Source organism: Haemaphysalis longicornis, unplaced genomic scaffold, assembly GCF_048455015.1.
Source record: "Haemaphysalis longicornis isolate Haplotype H1 unplaced genomic scaffold, Haemaphysalis longicornis Haplotype H1 scaffold_1, whole genome shotgun sequence".
Classification (NCBI taxonomy): Eukaryota; Metazoa; Arthropoda; class Arachnida; order Ixodida; family Ixodidae; genus Haemaphysalis; species Haemaphysalis longicornis.
This window is the reverse complement of record NW_027526203.1, coordinates 307,858,634-307,878,912: the sequence shown is the minus strand read 5'-3', so window position 1 is coordinate 307,878,912 and position 20,279 is coordinate 307,858,634. Positions and strand designations below refer to the sequence as shown.

The following is a 20,279-nucleotide window of genomic DNA, read 5'->3' as shown; positions in this document are numbered from 1 at the left end:
TAAAACTCACTTATAGCTACAACACTTATGAAAAAAGTTTATAAAGAGCAATCACTGTGGGTCTGGTTCCGAATACAAAGACAAAGCAAGATTTAAACAATAAATAAAGTTTAATAACGTGAACTTGGTGCCCGCGTGGCCCTGCGCCGCTTAAAGGGACACTGAAGTGAATTTTTCAAGCTCTCATTTTTGCTTGCACTGTGTAGACTGGCTCAAATTAACAGACTTTTCATCGTTTATCCGGTTGATAAGTCGGTAAATATTTTATAAAGCCCGAAAGAAGAAAAATTACGCCCACCTCCCCTCGCGGGAACCCTGGTGTGATGCGACGCTGAGGGGGTTCAAGCGCAGCGGAGAGCAACCGTCGACCGAAAGGCCGCCGGAGAGCGACACACCGGTTATATTCTAGGCACTATATATGCGCAGCGCGCCCTAAGGAGAGGAAACCGCGGAGAGAGAGAGTACTGCACATGCGCAGCACCGCGCGCAGCGCCGCCCACCGGCGGAGTGAGAGCGCGCTGGGCCGCACACGCTCTCACCTGGGCACGCGCCAGCGCCAGTGCATCTGCCGCGGCTATGACGCAACACAATCCAACACAATCCACTTTAATCCAATCCAATCCAATCCAATCCACCAATCCAAGTCAAGCCAAGCCAAGCCAAGCCAAACCAAGCCAATCCAATCCAATCCAATGCCCCTGGCGAGAGAGTGTTCCCTATCGGAGAGGAGAGCGGGAGAGTGGCTGCGGACAACGGACGCACGCCGCGGACAACAACGGACGCACGCAGGAAGGACAGGGCCGCCGACAAGAGATGCTCTGAGCGTCGCATCTAAAACTACCATGCGCGGTCTGCGGCGGCCGCGCCAACTAAAGGCGGTGAAGTAAGGAGGAGGTGCACCGTGATTGGACGATGTCTAAGAATACCATTCAAAGAAGTTTCGGTTTCGGTTCTGCGAAACATGCTTGACAACCGACGTTATCGTTGGGTGGGCATTCTCGATATCTCAATAATCGTCATACCGCGCTTCTGCCATGTTGTCGGCTGTAAAATGCCTAAGATAAGCCTCCCGGGATGGCTTCGAATCGTAGCAATCACTAGCCGAGGCCTATGCAGTGGATGAACGCCCTTCGCGTCACTACAAACGCTCAAATGCCATGCGCTTTCCCTCCATATTTGGAGCTTGCCTCACTCATGCCTGTATCGTAAAAAGCGTGTTCGCACCAGGCCAAGGGTCTGCTGATTATGGCCTGTGCCCACTGCACGCAAGTAGTCAGTGCTTATGACAACAGCACACCAACGAGAACTCGCTAGCGCGTCACTGTCAGTCTGCGCGCGTTCTGCGAATTCGTTCGTGGAGCAGTGAACGCTACGGCCCAGAAATGGCGAACTCAGTATATAAAACATCGGCCGAAAACGAAAAAATCAACTTACAAAAAAAATTACGTACCTTCGAGAATTCGAACTTGCCACCTGCAACATTCCTAGCGCTGCAGACCACTCGGCCACTTTTTTTTCTTCTTTATTGCCAATCTCGGACAGCAACACTAGGTACCAGGTTCAAGGACAAAGAAAAAAATTACTCCCACCTGCCCTCGCGGGAACCCCTGTGTAGATGCGACGCATAGGGGGTTCCGTTGTTGTTTCCGTTAGGTTGATTCTCCCATCGCGTGAAACGTGCCGTGAACCCCCTGCCGCGGCTATGACGTAACGTTGCGCGGCTATGATGCAACACAATCCAACACAATCCACTTTGATCCACTTTAATCCAAATCCGATCCAATCCAAATCCAAATCCAATCCAAGCCAAGCCAAGCCAAGCCAAGCCAAGCCAAGCCAATCCAATCCAATGCCCCTCGCGAGAGAGTGTTCGCTATCGGAGAGGAGAGGGGGTGAGCGGCGGAGAGCGCAGCTCGCGCGGCGAGGAGAATGGGGGAGGGCTGTGGACGGACAACGACAACGCCGTATGGAGGGACAAGGCGAGTGAATGAGATGCCGTCGCATCTAAAACACTGTAGTGCCACCATGCCCCCCAGGGCCGGTTTTGTCATTTAAAATTCCCTAAGCGTAGTTAGGGGTTCAATCTTTGACAACCACTCTGGTGGTGACTTCCTAGCTCTCTGAACTTCATCAAACTGCGACACACTTTCCCTAAAATACTGTCTCGTTGTCGCGCGTCTATATCACAATGCAGCCAAGCCTTACGCGAACGCCAAATGCTGTGCAGGCTCAACAACATGACACTGTCAAATGGCACACCGTCCTCTTTATCAATGCACAAAAAACGTATGCCGTGCGGGCTAAGCGGAAAATGTTTCTGGAGTGATCGTTGGAGGACATCCCAAAGGAACATTGCGGCCCAACAATGAAGAAAGACATGCTCCACAGTTTCGGGTTGTTTACAAATAGGACAGCCGATTCCCCATGGCACTGAGAGCCCCCTTTCTTTCATCCAAACTGCGGCTGAAAGTGTAACAGTGTGCAATTTAAAAAAGAAAGTCATTGCCCCAGGTGACACTTCCATTCCCTTCAGTCGTTTTAACACATCTTGTCCTGGACCATTGCTGTACAGGGCGCTATACAGTGGCACTGGGAAGACTACGTCACATGCATCCTTGTACAATTTTTTCCTGGTTATATTGGCCAGATATTGCCTTGAAAAACGCGTAGTTAAAAATCAGAATGACGAAACAATTTCTTTAAAATATTCATGAACACCACCTGGCATGCACCTTGAAGACACCACAAATTCTGGGAAAGAACGCATTAACCGAACTTGCGTTATAATGCGTAGAAAAGGGTCCTGTACATTGCGTAGTAACAAAAATTGGTTTACGAGTTGCCGTACAAACAGGTGAGTCAGTCTTAAACCACTGTCATGGACTCGCCGAAACAAATTCGTCCTACTGCTCCTCTCCCACGTGGACCCCCACACAAAAACAGCAAATACGCGATGTAGCTTCTGGACATTGAAACGCGAACAATGCAGCACTTGCAAAACAAACCAAAGCTTTGCCACGAAGAAAAGATAACAAGTCGTGGCTCCCGCGAACACTGACAGCCCAGTTGCTTTCATTTTTTCCGCTTTCTCTTTCAGTGTTTGCACCTGCCCCGCCAGTAGGACTCACTGTCGCGATAGTATTCCAGAGGGGTTCCCAAGTACTTTACTGGGGTGGCTACCCAAGTCACATTAGCAAAGATCGCTGGCGTTGACATCCATTCACCGTGCCAAAACTCCCGGCATTTTCCCCAATTTACCAGACTCCCCGTGACCTCCCCGAAATGCTTCACTGTTTCCACGGCGAAGATCATGCTTTCTTTGTTCGAACAAACAACGGCAATGTCGTCAGCATAGGCGAGAAGTTTTACCTGTATTTTAAATCCATTTATTTTACCGTTATGAATGATGCTCAGGCACAGCGCTTCAATGTATACACAAAACAATAAAGGGCTGAGGGGGCAGCCCTGGCGCACCGAACCCTGCACCTCGATGACCGCTCCGAATTCCTGATTCACTATCAACCGTGTAGTGCAGTTCCGGTACGCCAGCGCCACTCCCAGTCCAATGACAGAACCAAGGTTGATGTGCTCTAAAACATAAAACAGGATCTTGTGGGAAACGCAGTCAAAGGCTTTCTCCAAGTCGAGCTGGAGAATCGCCACGCCCGAGTGCATTGCATCGCGACCTTCCAGCACGCACCTCGCCTTGCAGATATACGTAAATATGTTACGAACCCTGATGCCACACGTCTGATGTGGACCTACAATTTTCTGGATTACCATTTGTAACCTTTTCCCCAGAACCTTCATAAAAATTTTGTAATCAACGTTTGTTAGCGAGATTGGTCGGCATGTTTTAACATCCCGTAATTATTGCTTGTCGTCTATTTTCTGAAATAGTATTGTATGGGAGGTAGAAAAAGATGAGGGAAGCTCTTCAATTCTGTAGGATTGATTGTACATGTCGGAGAGAACAGGAGATATCAAAGATTTCAGATGCTAATAGAACGCCGCACTAAGCCCGTCACGACCCGGTGACTTGCCCGGATTCAGGTTTTCGATGGCACACTTAACTTCCTCGGCCGAGAAGGGTTATTCGAGCCATTCCTTTGTTTCGTCATCCAAGCGGGGCAACGCACCGATAAAATCTCGCTTGAATTTTTCAAAGACAGTTTCCCTGAGAGCGAACAGTGCCTTATAGTAATTTTTGTTGTTGTTGTTGTTGTTGGTCCAAAAAAAATGGCTCGTACCCACTCAGGGGGATTGGCCAGGAAATGGGCGCTAACTGAGAGAAGAGGAGTAATCAAAAAATGCGCACTCCACCTCTTTTTTTTTTCCGGAGTTACATACCCGTTGGTTCCTATTTCTTTAATCATGTTCCGCCGGGGTTGCGTCTTTTCTATTCCTAATGGCCGTTTTGTGGGTGCCTCCCCGATCGTCCAATGTTCCGCCCTCGCACGTACTAGCGCTCCGCGATAGCGGTATTGACCAACGACTTCGAGTTTGTGCTTAATCCGCCCTATGTCGTCTTTGAACATGCCTGGATTTTTGTTCTCCAGTGCAATCAACTTTTGTAGGTTCACTCGCAAAAGTTTTTCGTTTCTTTTTTCCTCATATTTTATACAGCTAGACCTTTCTACGGCTTTTATTTTAACGTCTTGCTTATACATTTTTTATTTCTCCCCAATTTTACCGTTATGACATTCAGCTATTTCCGTAATTTTTTCTACTACAAAACCCATGAACATTTCGCCTAGTAACAGCTTTTCATTCAGTTTCTACAGAACCCACGAGAAAGGTGTGTTTTTTTCCTACCCAATCTGTATTTAACCAAACAGTGGCCCGAGAAAGAAATTTACATCATAGCCATGACATTGTTGGATTAAATTTAGTGAAAAATAAAGCCTATCTAGCCGTGTTAGGCTGCACCCCTGAAAATGTGTGAATCTCACGTCTCTCGTACCCTCAAGGCATTCGCCGACATCAACCAAGCCAAATTCGTCTGCTATCTCAGCCAGCAAACTAGTGCTAGCGTCTCTGTCGGTGGTTTGGCTTGTTTTACCGCGGCTCGACAGTACACAGTTAAAATCCCCCAATAACATAAGCCGCCTTTTGGTGTTTAAGGGTTGCTTGAGGCTATCAAAAAAATCTAACCTCACCTCCAATGCATTTGGCGCCTACACACAAATAATTCTGTACCCGAGAGAGAGAGAGAGAGAAAGACTTTATTTATGGCCAGCAGGGAGTGGGAGGTCGGGATGCGCAGAGCCTCCACATCCCACCCACGTTCACTACGTCTTCGGGACTAGGCCCCGCCGGCGTAGGCGTGAGCGGTGCGCGAAAGGTACTCGGGAGTTCGTCCCTTTCCCCCCCGTCTGCGACTCGCTCCGCTTCTGCCTGGCGAGAGCAGCCTCGAGCTGCTGGACGGCTAGAGTTTGTGCGGCCAGGTCCGTCGAATATACGGCACTCGTTATGGTGTCCGGCAGCCGGCCGTAGAGGTCGGCAGCTTCCACGGGGTGCACTGCACAGTCCCACAGAATGTGGGCCAGAGTTGCGCGATGTTGCCCGCACACACTACACACGTCACTGGCGTACACGTCCGGGCACACGTGACGCGCGAGCGCCGGCGTGATCACTGACTGTGTTTGTAGTTGGCGTAGTAGCACTGCCTGCTGTCGTGTTAGTTCCGGGTGGGGCGCCGGAGCGGTGCGCCGGCCGAGCCGGTACCACTCCAGCACCTCCCCGTACGTGAGGAGGGGCTCCGGGTCCCACTCCACGTCGTCGTTGTTGTCTTCGTCGTCGTCTTCGCGTTGGCCTCCCTCTGTCGCGGAGCTCGGCAGTGGGGAAGAGACCGCCGCCGCGCGGTTGGTCAGTCCTCGCGCGGCTGCGTCCGCCGTCTCGTTGCGGTTGGGGAGACCGTCGCCCACGTTGCCTCTGATGTTGGCGTGCGCCGGGAACCACCGAAGGTGGGTGGCCGGCACCGCTCCACTGATCACCGCACTGCACTTCACCGCACGCACGGCACTTTCACATACGTTGTTCTTAGCGTAGTTCGCGATGGCCGACCGGGAGTCACTAAGCACTGTGGTGCACTGGGGATCCGTCAGCGCCAGCGCGATCGCCGTCTCCTCCGCCTGGCTGGCGGACGGCACGCGGACGCTGCAGGCGCTGTATATTTCTCCCGTGGTAGCGCGGACCGCCACCGCTACGTAGGCGTCGGGTCGGTCGGTGTACCGGGCGGCGTCCACGTACAGGGCGCCCGTGTCGTTGGCGTGCGTTGCGGCGAGAGCGCGGGCCCTCGCCTCTCTGCGACCATGGTTGCGGTCGGGGTGGACGTTGCGGGGCAGCGGGAGGATCCGGAGTCGCCCCATCACCTCCGGCTGGAGCTGCTGCCGCTGCTGTTGCTGCGCTGTCTCGTTCTGCTGCGACGACGTGCCCGCCAGACCGAGGCGTTCCAGGATACGCCTGCCCGAGCTCGTGGTGGCGAGGCGTTCGAGTTGCGCCGTTCGTTGGGCCTCGCTGATCTCCTCGAGGGTGTTGTGCACCCCGAGCTCGAGCAGCCGGGCCGTGCTGGTGCTATTTAGCAAGCCCAGGGCCGTCCTGTACGCCTTGCGGATGGCCGCGTTGATGCGATCCCTCTCCTGGCGCAGCCAGAAGTGGAACGCCCCGACGTAGGCGACGTGGCTCATCGCGAAGGACTGGAGCAGGCGGAGCAGGCTGGCCTCCTTCATTCCATTGTGCCGCGTCGACACCCTCCGGATGAGTCGGGCCGCCGCGCCGATCTTGGTGACGAGGCGGTCCACCGCGGTCTTGTTGCTTCTGCGGGCCTCGATGTGCATGCCGAGGACCCGGAGAGTGGCGACCCTGGGGATGACTGTGCCGTCCCTCGTTCGTATGTGGATGTTTGCCGATTCTTCTGCCTCTTTCTTGCGGTACCTGCCCGGCGGTGGGATGATCAACAGCTCCGACTTCTGCGGCGAGCACCGCAGTCCCGTGCCGATGAGCTGGTCTTCGATGGCGTTCACCGCTGTCTGCAACGCGTCCTCGATGTGGCCGTTGCTGCCCCCGGTGACCCACAGCGTGATGTCATCCGCGGAGTTACACTACCAATCGCACACAACAAGGCGGCCAGAAAGACATGCAGTGACCGCTTACATTTCCAGGCCCGGCAACTTCTTTCAACACACAACCCGCCGACGTCCCCACAGCGTCATTTACAGAAGCGTAGTAATTCGACGTGAAACGACGCACCATGCCCTCGGTCTCATTCTCACCGTCCACCTTCGTCTCCTGAACTGCTAGCACATCGATATCCTGATCTCTTAAAAGGAGATATACCTGGTTTTGTTTTCTCTTTGCAGCCAGAACCCGGACGTTTAATGTTGCTACATTCAGAGACCCTTCCATTTCGCCTCCCTTTAAATATTCGAGACAGCGGGCAGGGTGCTCACCCCCGCGAATCGAACGATCATATGGGCTCCGGCTCACACGGGCCTTGAGGGTAACGAGGCGGCTGACGCCGCTGCCCGCGCGCTCACTCTCCGGGCATCATCCTCGTCCCCTACCGATCCGGACCAAGAATCCAATCTCGCTTACACCTTTAAGAAGGACACACAGTTTTATCAATCCGGCCATTCTGTCTATCCCAAGCCTCACGAAGGCGGGGCCTCACGAAGGCGGAGGAGCGCATCCTCCGTCGCCTTTATACCAAAACTCTCTTGTGCCCGGAAGTCTTAAAACACTTCGACCCCGCTTGCGCGGGGAAGCGCCCGCACTGTGAGGAAGGATCCTCTGACATTTTCCACATGGTGTGTGCGTGCGAAAAAATTCCCCCGCATTTCCCCGAGGGGGAGAATGTGAAAGTGCGAATGCACGGTTGTCGGCCCGCTTGCGGCGCTTGCGCTCGGCCCCCGCAGCCCACCGCCTCGCCGCCTTCTCTTCCATCTCTTCCATCGGGTTTGTAGTATCACGTGTACACCACGCGGTTATCAAGCCGCTATAACGCCGCTGAGTCGCCAACGCACGCCGCTGACGACGTAGTTTGAATGCGTTAAAGATATAAGGCGCGTCTAACACTGACATCACCGTCGCGTCCGTGGCTTGGTCGGTAGAGCGTCGCGCTGCGGCCGCAAAGTCCTCGGATCGAAACCTGGCGCCGGATGCTGTTTCTTTTTCAAATATAGAGGAGCACTGCGGACGCCAACGCCGCCGGCGGTGGGTGGTTTGGGGTCGCTTATAAAGTGACCCCAACCCTTCCCGGGAGGGCTGGGAGGCAGCTCTGCTCGGCTGCTCTGACCTGACGGCCCAACGGGCCCTGGTCGGGCGGGCCCGGCCGCGGCCGACGCCATTGGGCTCCCGTAAGGGGGCGCCAACCTAGTTTTTGTACGGGGCGACCCCTTAAGGACCGCTCCCCACCTTCCCTGTAAAAACTTCTGTAAATAAATGTTTTTCAGTGAGTCAGTCAGTCCGCGTTTCGCTAGACGCTATCCTCCTCCGCCTTGGAGACAGGGGGTCTGCTGCGTCGAAGGCGTTGCTGGTGCCGGTTGCTGCGTTGCCGGCGTTCCTGGGCATCCGCGTCTGGTCACGACGTTGGGACGCGGTTTCACAGAGGAAGAGCGTCGCCCCGGGTTTGTTTTCAACGGCGGCTCCTCGCTGCTGACAGTGGCCCCATCTTCCCCTCCCTCGTCCGTCTTGTCAAGGCCGGCATGACAAACATTTACTTACAGCGGCAACAAACCTAGAAAATGGCGTCTCACAAGCGACCTTGAAACAGAAACATTGTGACTTCCTTACCTGCATCAATGTGTCACTTTTCGCAACTACTCATTAAAGGGTCACTGATGTGATTTATATGCATTGTGGGACTAGTTGTGCAAATTGAAACCTGAAATCTCAAGGACATGTTTCGACCCCTCTGGGTGCATTTACGCGAATTTATTTACTAGAGAAATCAAGTCGAAAGGGCTGTACTCCTCTCTGCATCCTCCTTGCCGATTGCTCATGACGTTTCGTATGACCCTTACTGATGCAAGCTATGCTTGACTGCCCCTAATGCACGGCTCACCGACCCTCCGACAGAGTCAGTCGGCCGGCCACCGGCGGGTCGTCACAATCCCTTCGCTCCGTTAAAACTGAGCCCTGACACGATTTGTGCCCGAAAAAATGTGACTTTATTTTGTTAGGTTGTAAACTGTATCAAGCTTAGTGAAGCCGATAAAGTAGAATTAGCTCCATAGTAGCACGCATGCAATATATGCATATTGGCTCCGCTTCACTGGAGCTGTAAGCTGTATATGCCTGTGTGATTGGTACGTTAGTACAAAACCTAAGGCCAATTAAAGGCGGGAAAAGAGCCAGCGAAGTTAATAAAGCTAATAAGGAATTAAAATAAACCGAAACTTTTGTTCTAAAGCGTAAAAACAAGGCACCAGAAGGACGTTTTTCGCAGGGCGAACTAGCACAGCGGCCAGCAACACGCATGGTAACACATTTACGATCGCTTTTACAGCCTAAGGAATGATTCGCCAGTGATAAGATTTTTGTTGGAATTTTGGGGGCAGTAACTGCGCAAGCGTTATAGTACAAGAAATGCTCGTATAAGCCGCTTAGACTGCTGAAACTCAAAAAATAGGCGTGAAGGGTTTGTCGTCAAATTTATACACATCAGGTTTATATACCTCCCCGCACCCATGATGGTATGGCCGAGTGAACGCAGCCTTCCCTTCCTATGATCTCCATTTTAATTGGCCTTCATAGTCTATGGCGAGCTAGGATGATTGACCGTCATGTCACGCTGAGGCCGAAACGCCGCGGTGACTCTGGCTATGGCGTTGTGCCGCTGAGCACAAGGACGCGGGTTCGATTCCCGGCCGCGGCGGCCAATTTTCTGATGGAGGCAAAAAGCAAAAGCACCCGTGTATCCGATAATTCGGTGCACGTTAAAGAACCTCAGGTGGTCAAAATTAATCCGGAGCCCTGCACTAGGGCGCGCCTCATCGCCTGCGTTGCGTCGGCGCGTTAAACCCTGCAATCAACCAATCACGCTGAAGCTGCGCGCTCAACGAGGCTTATTTCAACAGGAGATTGCCCAAGTTCGCAGGGTATATGAACATTGAAGCGATGCTGTTGACAGGTTTCAGTGTTTCTATCGCTGCCTGTCAATGTCTGGCTTCTATTGTGATGCATTGTGATGTTATGGCTTTTGGTATCGGCAGGCTTATCTGACCCATTCTACGGCCGACAACATGACAGAAGCACAGTATGCTGATTCCTGAGTTGACGAGAATGCGCAACTAACGATAAAGTCGGAAGCCAAGCATGTTGTTGCACCGAATCGAAACCGAAAGTGGTTCAAACAACTCTCCAGAAATAAACCCCAGCAGCTACATTCCGACTCATCTGTGTGTTTCCAATAGTACTAAAGCTTTCGTTATGAAAAAAAATAACTGACAAGCACGCAAGTTCATATGCATGAACTTTAAAATCTTGGACATTGTGGAATCACATCGCAACCCGAATACACGTCACTGTTTTTTGCAGCCGCCAAAAATGCCGCATGGCGCTTTTTGTTCTTTCAGTCTTTATAAGTTAAATACTGCTTTATCGGCCGGGTCAACGATGAAAAGTGGGCTTATTTCAGGCTATCTATGCAATACAAACACAAACAGAAGTTTGACAAATTTACTTCAGTGACCCTTTAAAGGGACCCTGCAGCACTTACCATCGACTACTCGGAATGTTTTTGGGGTGAAGTCTATTGTCCCAGCAATCTCCTCCCGCAAAAATTATGAAAATCCCTTCAGTATCACCAAAACTACGCTCGATGAGAAATCGCGCATAATCGTTCCCTCTCAACTCGACCACGGACACCGCAACGAAACCTGCGCGCTCTCTCCCAGAGGTGGGAGCGGCTTGTGGCATTCTCTACGGCGGCCGTCGATATACCACAGGCCGGGGAGTTTTCTCCTTTTCTTCGGAACGTTAGGGGTGTCTTTCCGGTCTGGTGCTACAAAAAATCAGGCATGGCTGCTTGCTCGCAAGCGCGCGCTCAGGCTGGTAGGGCGTTTTTGAAGCAATAAACGTTTGTTGTCGAGTGGTCTGTTTAAATGGAAGTATTGAGTTCGTCTCTCAAACTCCGCCCAATACGGGCCCAATACTGTTCGTTAAGGTACGTACTGTTCACCAATACTGTTCGTACAGAAGAGGTTGGTGCACAGCGCCGACGACGGCGGATCGCCACAGGAAATGCGAGAAATAGCCGTGAAGTTGACCAGCGACAGCCAAAAAGACAGCCACCACACAAATGACATCAATTCGGCGGTGTAGGTGGTGCATTCTAGACGTCGCGCAGGTTTATTTGCGAACCGCCGTGGTGGCTCAGGGGCTAAGGCGTTGCGCTGCTGAGCATAAGGTCGCGGGTTCGATTCCCGGCCACGGCGGCCGCTTTTCTGATGGAGGCGAAAAGCGAAACACCCTGTGTACGAGATTTCGGCGCACGTTAAAGATCCCCAGGTGGTGGAGATTAATCCGGAGCCCTCCACTACGGCGCGCCTCATCACCTGCGTTGCGTCGGCGCGTTAAACCCTACAATCAATCAATCAAATTTTAACAGTGCCAAATGTACAAATCTTGGTGACGTGTACAATATAATTACCAACCAATTACTTTCAGGGTACTGCCATCCATTGCTTTTTTTCTGATGGAGGCGAAAAGCAAAAACGCCCGTGTGTACGAGATTTCGGCGCACGTTAAAGATCCCCAGGTGGTCAAAATTAATCTGGAGTCCTCCACTACGGCGCGCCTCATCAGCTGCATTACGTCGGCGCGTTAAGCACAAGAATCAATCAGGTTTATTTGCACTGCTCAAAGAGTGTTGCAGGGTTCCTTTAACCGTGATAGACGACGTGCGTCTCTGTATGCACGCAGGTGACATCGGATATTACACCGCAGAGGGCAAGCTTTTCGTCGTCGACCGCATGAAGGAGCTGATCAAGTGCATGGATCAGCAGGTTGCACCTGCGGAGCTGGAAGATCTTCTGCTGCAGCACAAAGCGGTCAAAGAGGCAGCCGTAACGGGCGTGCCGCACCCCGAGTACGGAGAGGCTGCCAGGGCATTCGTCGTCCCCTTCGAGGAGGCCTCCGCTGACGACGCCCTTAAAGAGAATCTGGCCAAGTTAGTAGCAGGTAGGTGAGCGATACGTTGAAATGTGCTGAATGTGTTGAACGTTTTGTGAGCCCTGCACGCTTTCTGAGGGTTGTCGGAGCCCACGATCGCACATTCCAGGTATTCTGACTTCCCCACCTGTCTTACGCAGGCAAACAAATATTTTACCAGTAAACATTGCAGGGAAGAATCAGCTTCAAATTAGGTGGCCAAGTGAATTATTTGTATGCTAGAAAACAGTAACATTAAGCTTCCATGAGCCAAACTTTTCATTTTTGCGTCGGAACATTTACGGTACAAATTGTGCATACAAAAGTTAATCAATTTGTAGCTTGCTTATTCAATTAGAGAAGGCACAAAATTGTATACAGCCTTAACGAATCCGTTTCGAAATTAATATCTCTCGTTATGTGCATTATTTAGGCCGTCTTTATCGCTTCAACAAGTGCTAGCTTTAGCGTGTTTTCAACATTTTGTAACCATTTTTGAGATACAGTGTACAATATTATACATGAGCAGCGCTATCAAAACTAAGTTTTTAGTTTTAGGCTCCGCATCGCTCTTCGAACAGCTTCCAACAAAATATTGAACATCCATTCACTTTTGGGCGATGAAAAATGCTGTTGCGGCTGGGGAACTGGCATTTAGTTCCCCGTTTCACCCCATTGAGTGAGGCGGGGTAAAGAAGTTGGCAGTTTGGTATAACAACCGTAAAAACAAAGCTTTATTCACAATCAATTGTTTTAATCTACCATGTTCCTCACTACGTACGTACAATTAAAACATATCCCACAGTGCAAACATTATGCATCTCGTTGTTACGGAATACCGCGGTATGTCCTCACCGAAAAGAACGATCTAGTATATTACGGTTTTTGCGTAAACGTGAACACTCCTAGGCAGACAACGTTGAATGAAGCAGGCAGAACAACAACCTTGCATTCTAGCGACCATCAATGAATGTTTTGCGCAGACAGCATCCACAATAATTTATAAAACAAAGGGGGCCGACCTCGATGCAGCAAACGGCATCCTGCACAACATCCATCATTAGGCTTGATTCTTATAAAAGCAATAAACAAAAACGCCCGTGTGTCGAGATTTCGGCGCACTTTAAGCATTCCTAGTGTGGTGTAACTTGAACTGCAGCCCTCTCCCGCGCCTCATACTCATATATATCTTCGCCGCCTGAATTTGAAATGAATTTGATTGGCAGGTTTGAAGCCACGACATCACAGCGCTGTTAAGATCACGTGGCATCCATTCTGTCCGCTCCGTTTGTTTTTCCTTCACTGCGGTTTTTCACGCACACGCACACAAATAACGAACACTCGCCCCGGTACTTATGTACTATTTTAAAACCGTTTCCCTTTGAAGAGCAACTCAATATCAACCGAAACAGCGATGCAAACAAGGTTTAGATAGATCTGGTATTACCCCAAATTGCATAGACTCAAAAGCAACCCTTGTAATACGTGGTCTGAAGATAGACCCTAGTCCTCTTCAGAAATAGTGGCCAGTCCCTTCGTACCTTCCGGCGCTGCTTTGGAACGGATTAGTACATCTATGCTTTTCAAGCGCTGTTTTCATATAGTAGAAAAAATTGTAGCTGTTTAACCATCCGTTTTCAACGCCGTTTTCTTTGGTTTTTGGTGTATATCCCGATTATTTGCGTTCGCGTTGGCCCCCCACGGCTATATTCCCTGTCCTCGTCTTGTGAAGGAGTCATTCTTCTGGCACGCTATGGTCGTTCACAACCTGAAAATTTTTTTAGATATCGTGCATGCGTAGCATCTGCCGCTTGCCCGAGAGTGCCACAAATGGAAATGTTAGAATGCGAGGGCAGAAACCCATATTTGAATTCGAAGTTACAAAACCGGTGGCAGTCTTTGATGTCATGACCAAGTAGCGGGCTCTGCATTATTTCGTTTTCCATGACAATAACAGAACTGAAGTCGAAATCCTTCATGCAAGTTTCCTGGCAATTGGGTTAGGCAGATCATTTCGATTGACGGATGCATTTCACGGTCCTGTACCCGCTCGCAAGATAGATTCTTGCAATCAGAATTGTCCCCACGCGAACTTACTTTTGAGGTCACATATGTCAAGTGTTAGTAATTTTCTATCTTCTCTATCTTTGGTAAAAATTGTAGATATTCGGTTTAGGCTGACGGTGTTGTCCCAGACCACAGGCTTAATTTCTCCCGTACATGTCTATTTCTCACGGGCGTAAACTTTTTCTTTCCATTTCCTTACAGATCAATCGGCATTGCACAAACATCTGCACGGAGGCATCGAATTTGTAACAAGCATCCCGAAGTCCGATACCGGAAAAAACCTCCGAAGGGCACTGAAGGATGCGTACTTAAAGAACAACGGTGCTGCAGCCATGTAAACCGATATTTAGCGCTGTTTAATACCAAAGCCCTAATACTACATGGGGATAAATAATTTTGTATTTGTTACGTAATTAGACGAGATCTCGTTTCCCTATGCTTTCACACATCATGTAAACCTGTGCTTGCAAATACTGACAGTACATATAGGTACACAACAAAATATATGCTATTAATAAACCAATCCTATTTATATTCATACGAAATGGTGCTTTGTTTTATTAATGAATTGTATGCCCTAATGAGCAGCCATTCCTAACATCAAAGCGGTAGAACATTATTTTTCTTTAATTTTGCTTTGGCCTTGGTGGCAGCGCCTGTGTCACGTTTAAATGGCAGGACTCACCAAGCGCGAAAGCAAAAAAAAATGATTTTCCTGGAAGCTCTTGTACCGATTTTTTCAACGAAATTTGCCGGAAAAACAACAAGGTACAAGTCACTGAAGTTTTATTTCAACTAGGAAATTATCAGATATATAGTCCTTTTAACACTTAGTAGTTCGATAATTTCATTGATGCTCATCGGACTGCCACTTGGTGGATAATGGTACATGTCGGTTAGTTGATACACAACACGTAGATACTGCTTTTTTTTAATGGCGTCATCTCTGAATGGCCCTTTTTCTTTCGGCCCAGCATTTTGTCCTGACCATTGAAGAGAATTCCGTCGGCATAATTTTCGGCAACCTTCTAGAATTACACATCTTGGAGTTGACGTCAACGGCGTAACTTTAATTGAGGGAGGGGGAGGAAGAAAAGCTTTATTGCGAGCCTGGTGATGTGGGAGTGGTTCCTCAGTACAGGACACCATGGGACGACCATGCTGTCTCAGCCCTGGACCCCAGGAGCTGCTGTGCATCCAAGCCGGCGCTGGTCGTCAGGTTCTCCCACAGCTCAGGGAGGGTAAGGGAAGTGGTTATGTTTAAGGAATAAAATCTAAAAGGTGTTACCATTGCTCTTAAGAATAAAATCTTCACTGGGACACAGCGCATACCAAAGCGCCACACTTTTTGTCGAGTTATCTATCAAGTTGAATTTCGCCCAGCACTTACCCTATTTTTCCTCTTTGGTAACAGTGGCTGGTCGTTGTTGAGTGTTCCGGCTAAGCAGATTCACAGAATAACCCGAAAGTTTTTACAGCGAATCTCTCGATGCCTCACTAATGGCGTCGATGTCCGAGCAAAACGCGCTCCAGGAAAGCCAAGTTTACACAATGGGTTTCACGAAACGATGATGATGATCAGCGAAACTTTCTATGCACCACTGACGTCGTCGTTCGCCTATCACCTGGGCCGCCATCGTTATGCCCAAAATGCACTGCAGGAAAGCCAACTTACACAATGGGTTTCCACAAAGGCACATCAAGTGCCTCAATGTAAAAACTGTTCCCTTGGTTAGAACCGAACCTGAGTCCCTCTCTTAATGAATCCGACGGCTATCTGATTGCTTCATTCCAACACGTTCTAAGGACTTTGTAATTTGGACTTCAACTTTGACCCGTGTTGCATGTGAGAAAGCTCGGCGTTTAAACCCTCTTTCTCTTGAGAAAGGGGTTTGAATTTTTATCTGCTCGAGCACTTTATACAAAAAGCTTGACCAATCAATCACCTATGTAGGGGACATTTATTTGACAACTGCGTTTATTTTAATGAATGCGTTCAATTCGAAGTTGTATAGGGTCACTTACAATAGCATGTTGCTATCATGCTGCATATCATTCAACTAATGTTTTCAAACAAATCACTCGTGGTAATTGGGGTCTAGTTTCTTGCACTGGTGTCTCATAATCTTTCTATATTTTTTTATAATTTTGTATAATTTCTTCCTCATTCATTCTATTAACTGCAGGTTTTCTTCTGTGCGAAACAATGACAACTTATAAAGGCAGGGTTGGATAAGGCTTCATTCATTGCTTTAAAAAGAGAAACCGACAATTCAAATGTTTGTACTGATCAAGTCACTGTGTTTTATTGTACTTACTAGGAATATCCGGATTCTTCAGTAAGACGTGTTGCTGGGCGAGTTGGTACATATTACCGAATTAAGATTTAGCGCAGCGAAAGACACGGACGGTGAAGAGGATGGGCATGCCGTCTTTTGTCGTCTTTTCAATAAAAACCAGTTGCGAGTTAGCGCCCGTCTCGTCCTTTTCACCATCCGTGTCTTTCGCTGCGCTAAATCTTAATTCTGTAATATCCGGATGCATGCCTTCTTCAGAATATTTAAATATAAGTTTAAGATGGGCCTTTTGTGTTAGCGTCTTTAAAACTCTGTCCGCAAAAATTGAAACACAGTGGTAGCAGACAGACAACAAAAACTTAAAACTACTTGATGAGAAGAATACAGAAACGTTTGTGCCTAAATATCACTCACACGTGGAAATAGTCGGGGAAGTGAATGCGCAACCAACCACAAACAAAAGATAGCACCATTTTGGAACGTACTAGCAACGGCAGCTATTTCGTCTTAGTACAATGTAATCTTGGCCTCTATTACCTCCGTGATCACCGCATGGTCATCGAATCAGTTCACTTCAGGACTCTATGTATTGCAGAGCCACTGGCTTAACACGGGTGGCGGCATCGACGAAGTAACGTCCGGCAATGTCACGCTGGGCCTACGCCGGACAGCAGCGATCCACAGATTTAAAAGAGGTGGCGCAGGCGTGATTTTATCTCCAAGGGTTCTGATAGAGAAGGCGACACCCCCTTCCCCCCCACCACCAAAAAATAGAAAGTAAGAACGTAAACAAGTGAGACAACTACGAAACAACAACAACAACAACACACGAAAAATAACAAGCCAAAGCAAAAATTTATTGTATTAAAAAAAACTTCGGGATGATGCTGCACTCTGCATAACTTTCCGATTGTTTTATTTATTTTTTCTCCAGGTCGTGGTGAGAGCATACATCGAAGCCAAATGAGGTTGACGCGTAGCTTGCGACACAAAAATAATTATCGCTAGTAATTCACGATAGGCTTAGTTAGTGGCTTTGTGCGTTTCGTCCCGTCTTTCCTAGCGACCAGTATCGTGTGCTCCCTCACCCTTTTTCTGCGTACACCGGCGCCTACAAGTCAATATGCTTGGAGACGAAAAGCTGCGAAGCGTAAAATTCTACGCCGGGAAAACTGCGCATTTTCGTTGATACACACAATTGGGAAGTAGGGGTATTTTCCCCATGCAAAGAACGAAACGTATCGTGAACGCTCGCAACGGTGCACCTCACCCGAATACAAAACCCGATCGTTCTCTTCTTCGCATCCGGAGGCACCCTGCGTCAACGTAGCCGTCCACTTTATGTGCGAACACGGCGCAACCTGGCCGCGCTCCGCGGAGCGCCAGCGCACGAGGCGCGGCCGCGCATCGAAGCTGAGCGGCGCAGGCGATAGGAGCTTGGAGGCGGGGCTTCGTGTCGTCTGCTAGCGCGGGAGCGCGCCATGCTTGCTTTGCTGTGAAACACGCCTAACTCTCGGCATGTTTGTAGTGTCCTAGCGTGCCCTGACCGCGTTGTGGGAAAGCGCACTTCTATCACTGTACCACGTTGTGTAGCTTCTGCGTACGACAGCTGAGCGCTTCCTCTTTTCAGTTCCGCGGTCCAAGTTTAACGCACGCATTGTTGCAAACATTTCAGAACTGGCTTGGTTTGGTTTAATGAGAGCCGCTGTAGAGGAGAGCTACGTATAATTTCGGCCACCAGGATATATTTAATATGCAGAAGTATAACGCAGCAAATTTGTGTCTGTGCATTTTGCCTCCGCGGAATTTTTGTCACAACGACTGGGTTTCGAGATCGCGACATTGCTATCGATGTGTGTTGGCTTTTTTTCATATATATGAGTATCGCGCATCGTCGAAATGGTTCAAGCAGTCGCCCAGCCAGCGGGTCACGCACCCAGCACAATCGTCCAACTCTCCGGCCGAGTCCTGGACTGGTCCCACTCTAGTCTGCTACACTATAATGCAAAGCCATTGGTGCGCTGCCTACCTGGCGAGTTATTGGGAGACGGCGGCCCTTCGCTTTGTTGTCACCTGCTACGTATCCTTCTTTCTGGTACGAGCCGCACTTCCTCCCAATGGGCCTACGTGAGTAATGAAGCTGTGGTCACCAGTTCCATGCTACACAATTGTGAAACAGCTGCTCCATTCTTTAAGTCCACAACTTCTGCACAACCATCCCCACACCAATTGCCTAGCCAAACGCCACGAACTAAAAAATCCCCAATATGTTCAATACGTTTTCAATGTGCTAAATAATGCAAGCAATGTCTTACATATAAACAAAAATTTGCATTGTGGACGAACATATGCTGATTTCTTTTCATATTTACGATATTTGTTGTCGATTTCCATGCATTCGTTTATCACATTCGAAGTCGCATCTAGCAATCTGCGAGCGTCTTCGAGCTAGACTTAGCGTGTGACACTCCAGTAAAAAAAAACTTGGGGAAGCTTGCACTCACGCACAAGACTTGAATAGCAAAGCTGTTGTAGGTGAGCAATGCCGGACACAATTAGTTTTAATATCATTGCTTATTCGCATAGTTGCGAAGCTAGTAATCGTCGTCATGTGCATCAAAGGGATCGTCGTCTTCTTTGTGGCGAGTGGTGGATGGAAAGTCATCCTTAGCATTGCATCCTTCCACCATCTCTTCGTCATCGACTCGAGGCATCGGTGGCGGGATCTTCAAGTCGTCTCGGGAAGGATTAGCACACTCGTAGCCATGTCTCCAATTATCCATAATGGGTTACAGAGAATGCAGCGGTCACGGTGACCTCTCCCAAGCAGGGTGTCTTTTCAACTTTAGCATTACATCTTTAGCATTAGCGCTGGGGTTTTTTACATGCGTGGTAGCGGTTGACGACAGCCCTGGAGGTTCTTGTTTTTTTTTTTTTTTTTTTTGCTAAAGCCACTGCGCGAGCCAGGGACTCGGTGGTCTCAGCGAGGCACACGCTAACGAGCGCTGGGAGTTTTCTCGGTCCTCGAGGTTTTTGCCAGTTTCTTTTTATTTTCGCTAAATCCACTGCGCGTGCCAGGGACGCTCGGCGGTCACCCCGAGGTGCGCGTCTACGAGCGCTCGGAATTTTCTTGTTATTTTTTTTTTTTTGCAACGGCGATCTTACGGCCAGTAACAACAGGTCTGCTGTTAAAAAAGCGGACCGGGCGGCATATCCAATCATACGGCCATCTGCATTAGAGAGCACACGCAGAAAGTGAAGCTTTGTTCCTTGACCTTCTTTACTTCTGGGGTACGAAGACGTCCTGAGAAACCCGCCAGAATTGACCTGGTCCGCCACAGTGGTTCAGTAGTTAGGGTGCTTGGATATACTGAGCCGGGAGACCCATTTTCAATGACAGCAGCAGGTTCCGCTTTTCAACAGAGGCGACATGGAAGAACGCGCGTTTTCTGTGCGGTATCAGTGCACGGTAAAGAGCCTCAGGTGGTTATCCGGAGCCCTTCTCTACAGCGTCTTCGCAGCAAGAGTCCTTTTCGGCGTTCAACCATATAACCCAAGCCAAACCAGTCCTCAAGTGCCTTCAACAGTACATGCATTTTACTGAGACCATGTACCTGAAAAGAGGAAGCGCTCAGTCGTCGTTCGCAGAAACTACCCAACGTGGTGTAGTGAGAGAAGTGCACTTTCCCGCAACCCGGTCGCTGCGCGCTACGGCGCTATATACATGTAGGCGTGCTTCACAGCAAAGCAAGCACGGCGCTC

The 20,279-nt window shown here is 49.5% G+C and overlaps 1 protein-coding gene across 1 annotated transcript in view; it reads left to right on the top strand.

The window, feature by feature from the left end:
- The window catches only part of LOC144149840 (putative 4-coumarate--CoA ligase 1), a 109,669-nt gene extending 94,565 nt beyond the window's left edge, over positions 1–15,104 (top strand). Inside the window, exons 9-10 of the mRNA XM_077681533.1 lie at positions 11,926–12,183; positions 14,422–15,104. Of these exons, the coding sequence (XP_077537659.1) occupies positions 11,926–12,183; positions 14,422–14,558 (395 nt within the window). The 3' untranslated portion in view covers positions 14,559–15,104. The remainder of the gene's footprint in view (positions 1–11,925; positions 12,184–14,421) is intronic.
- Positions 15,105–20,279: the final 5,175 nt, after the last annotated feature.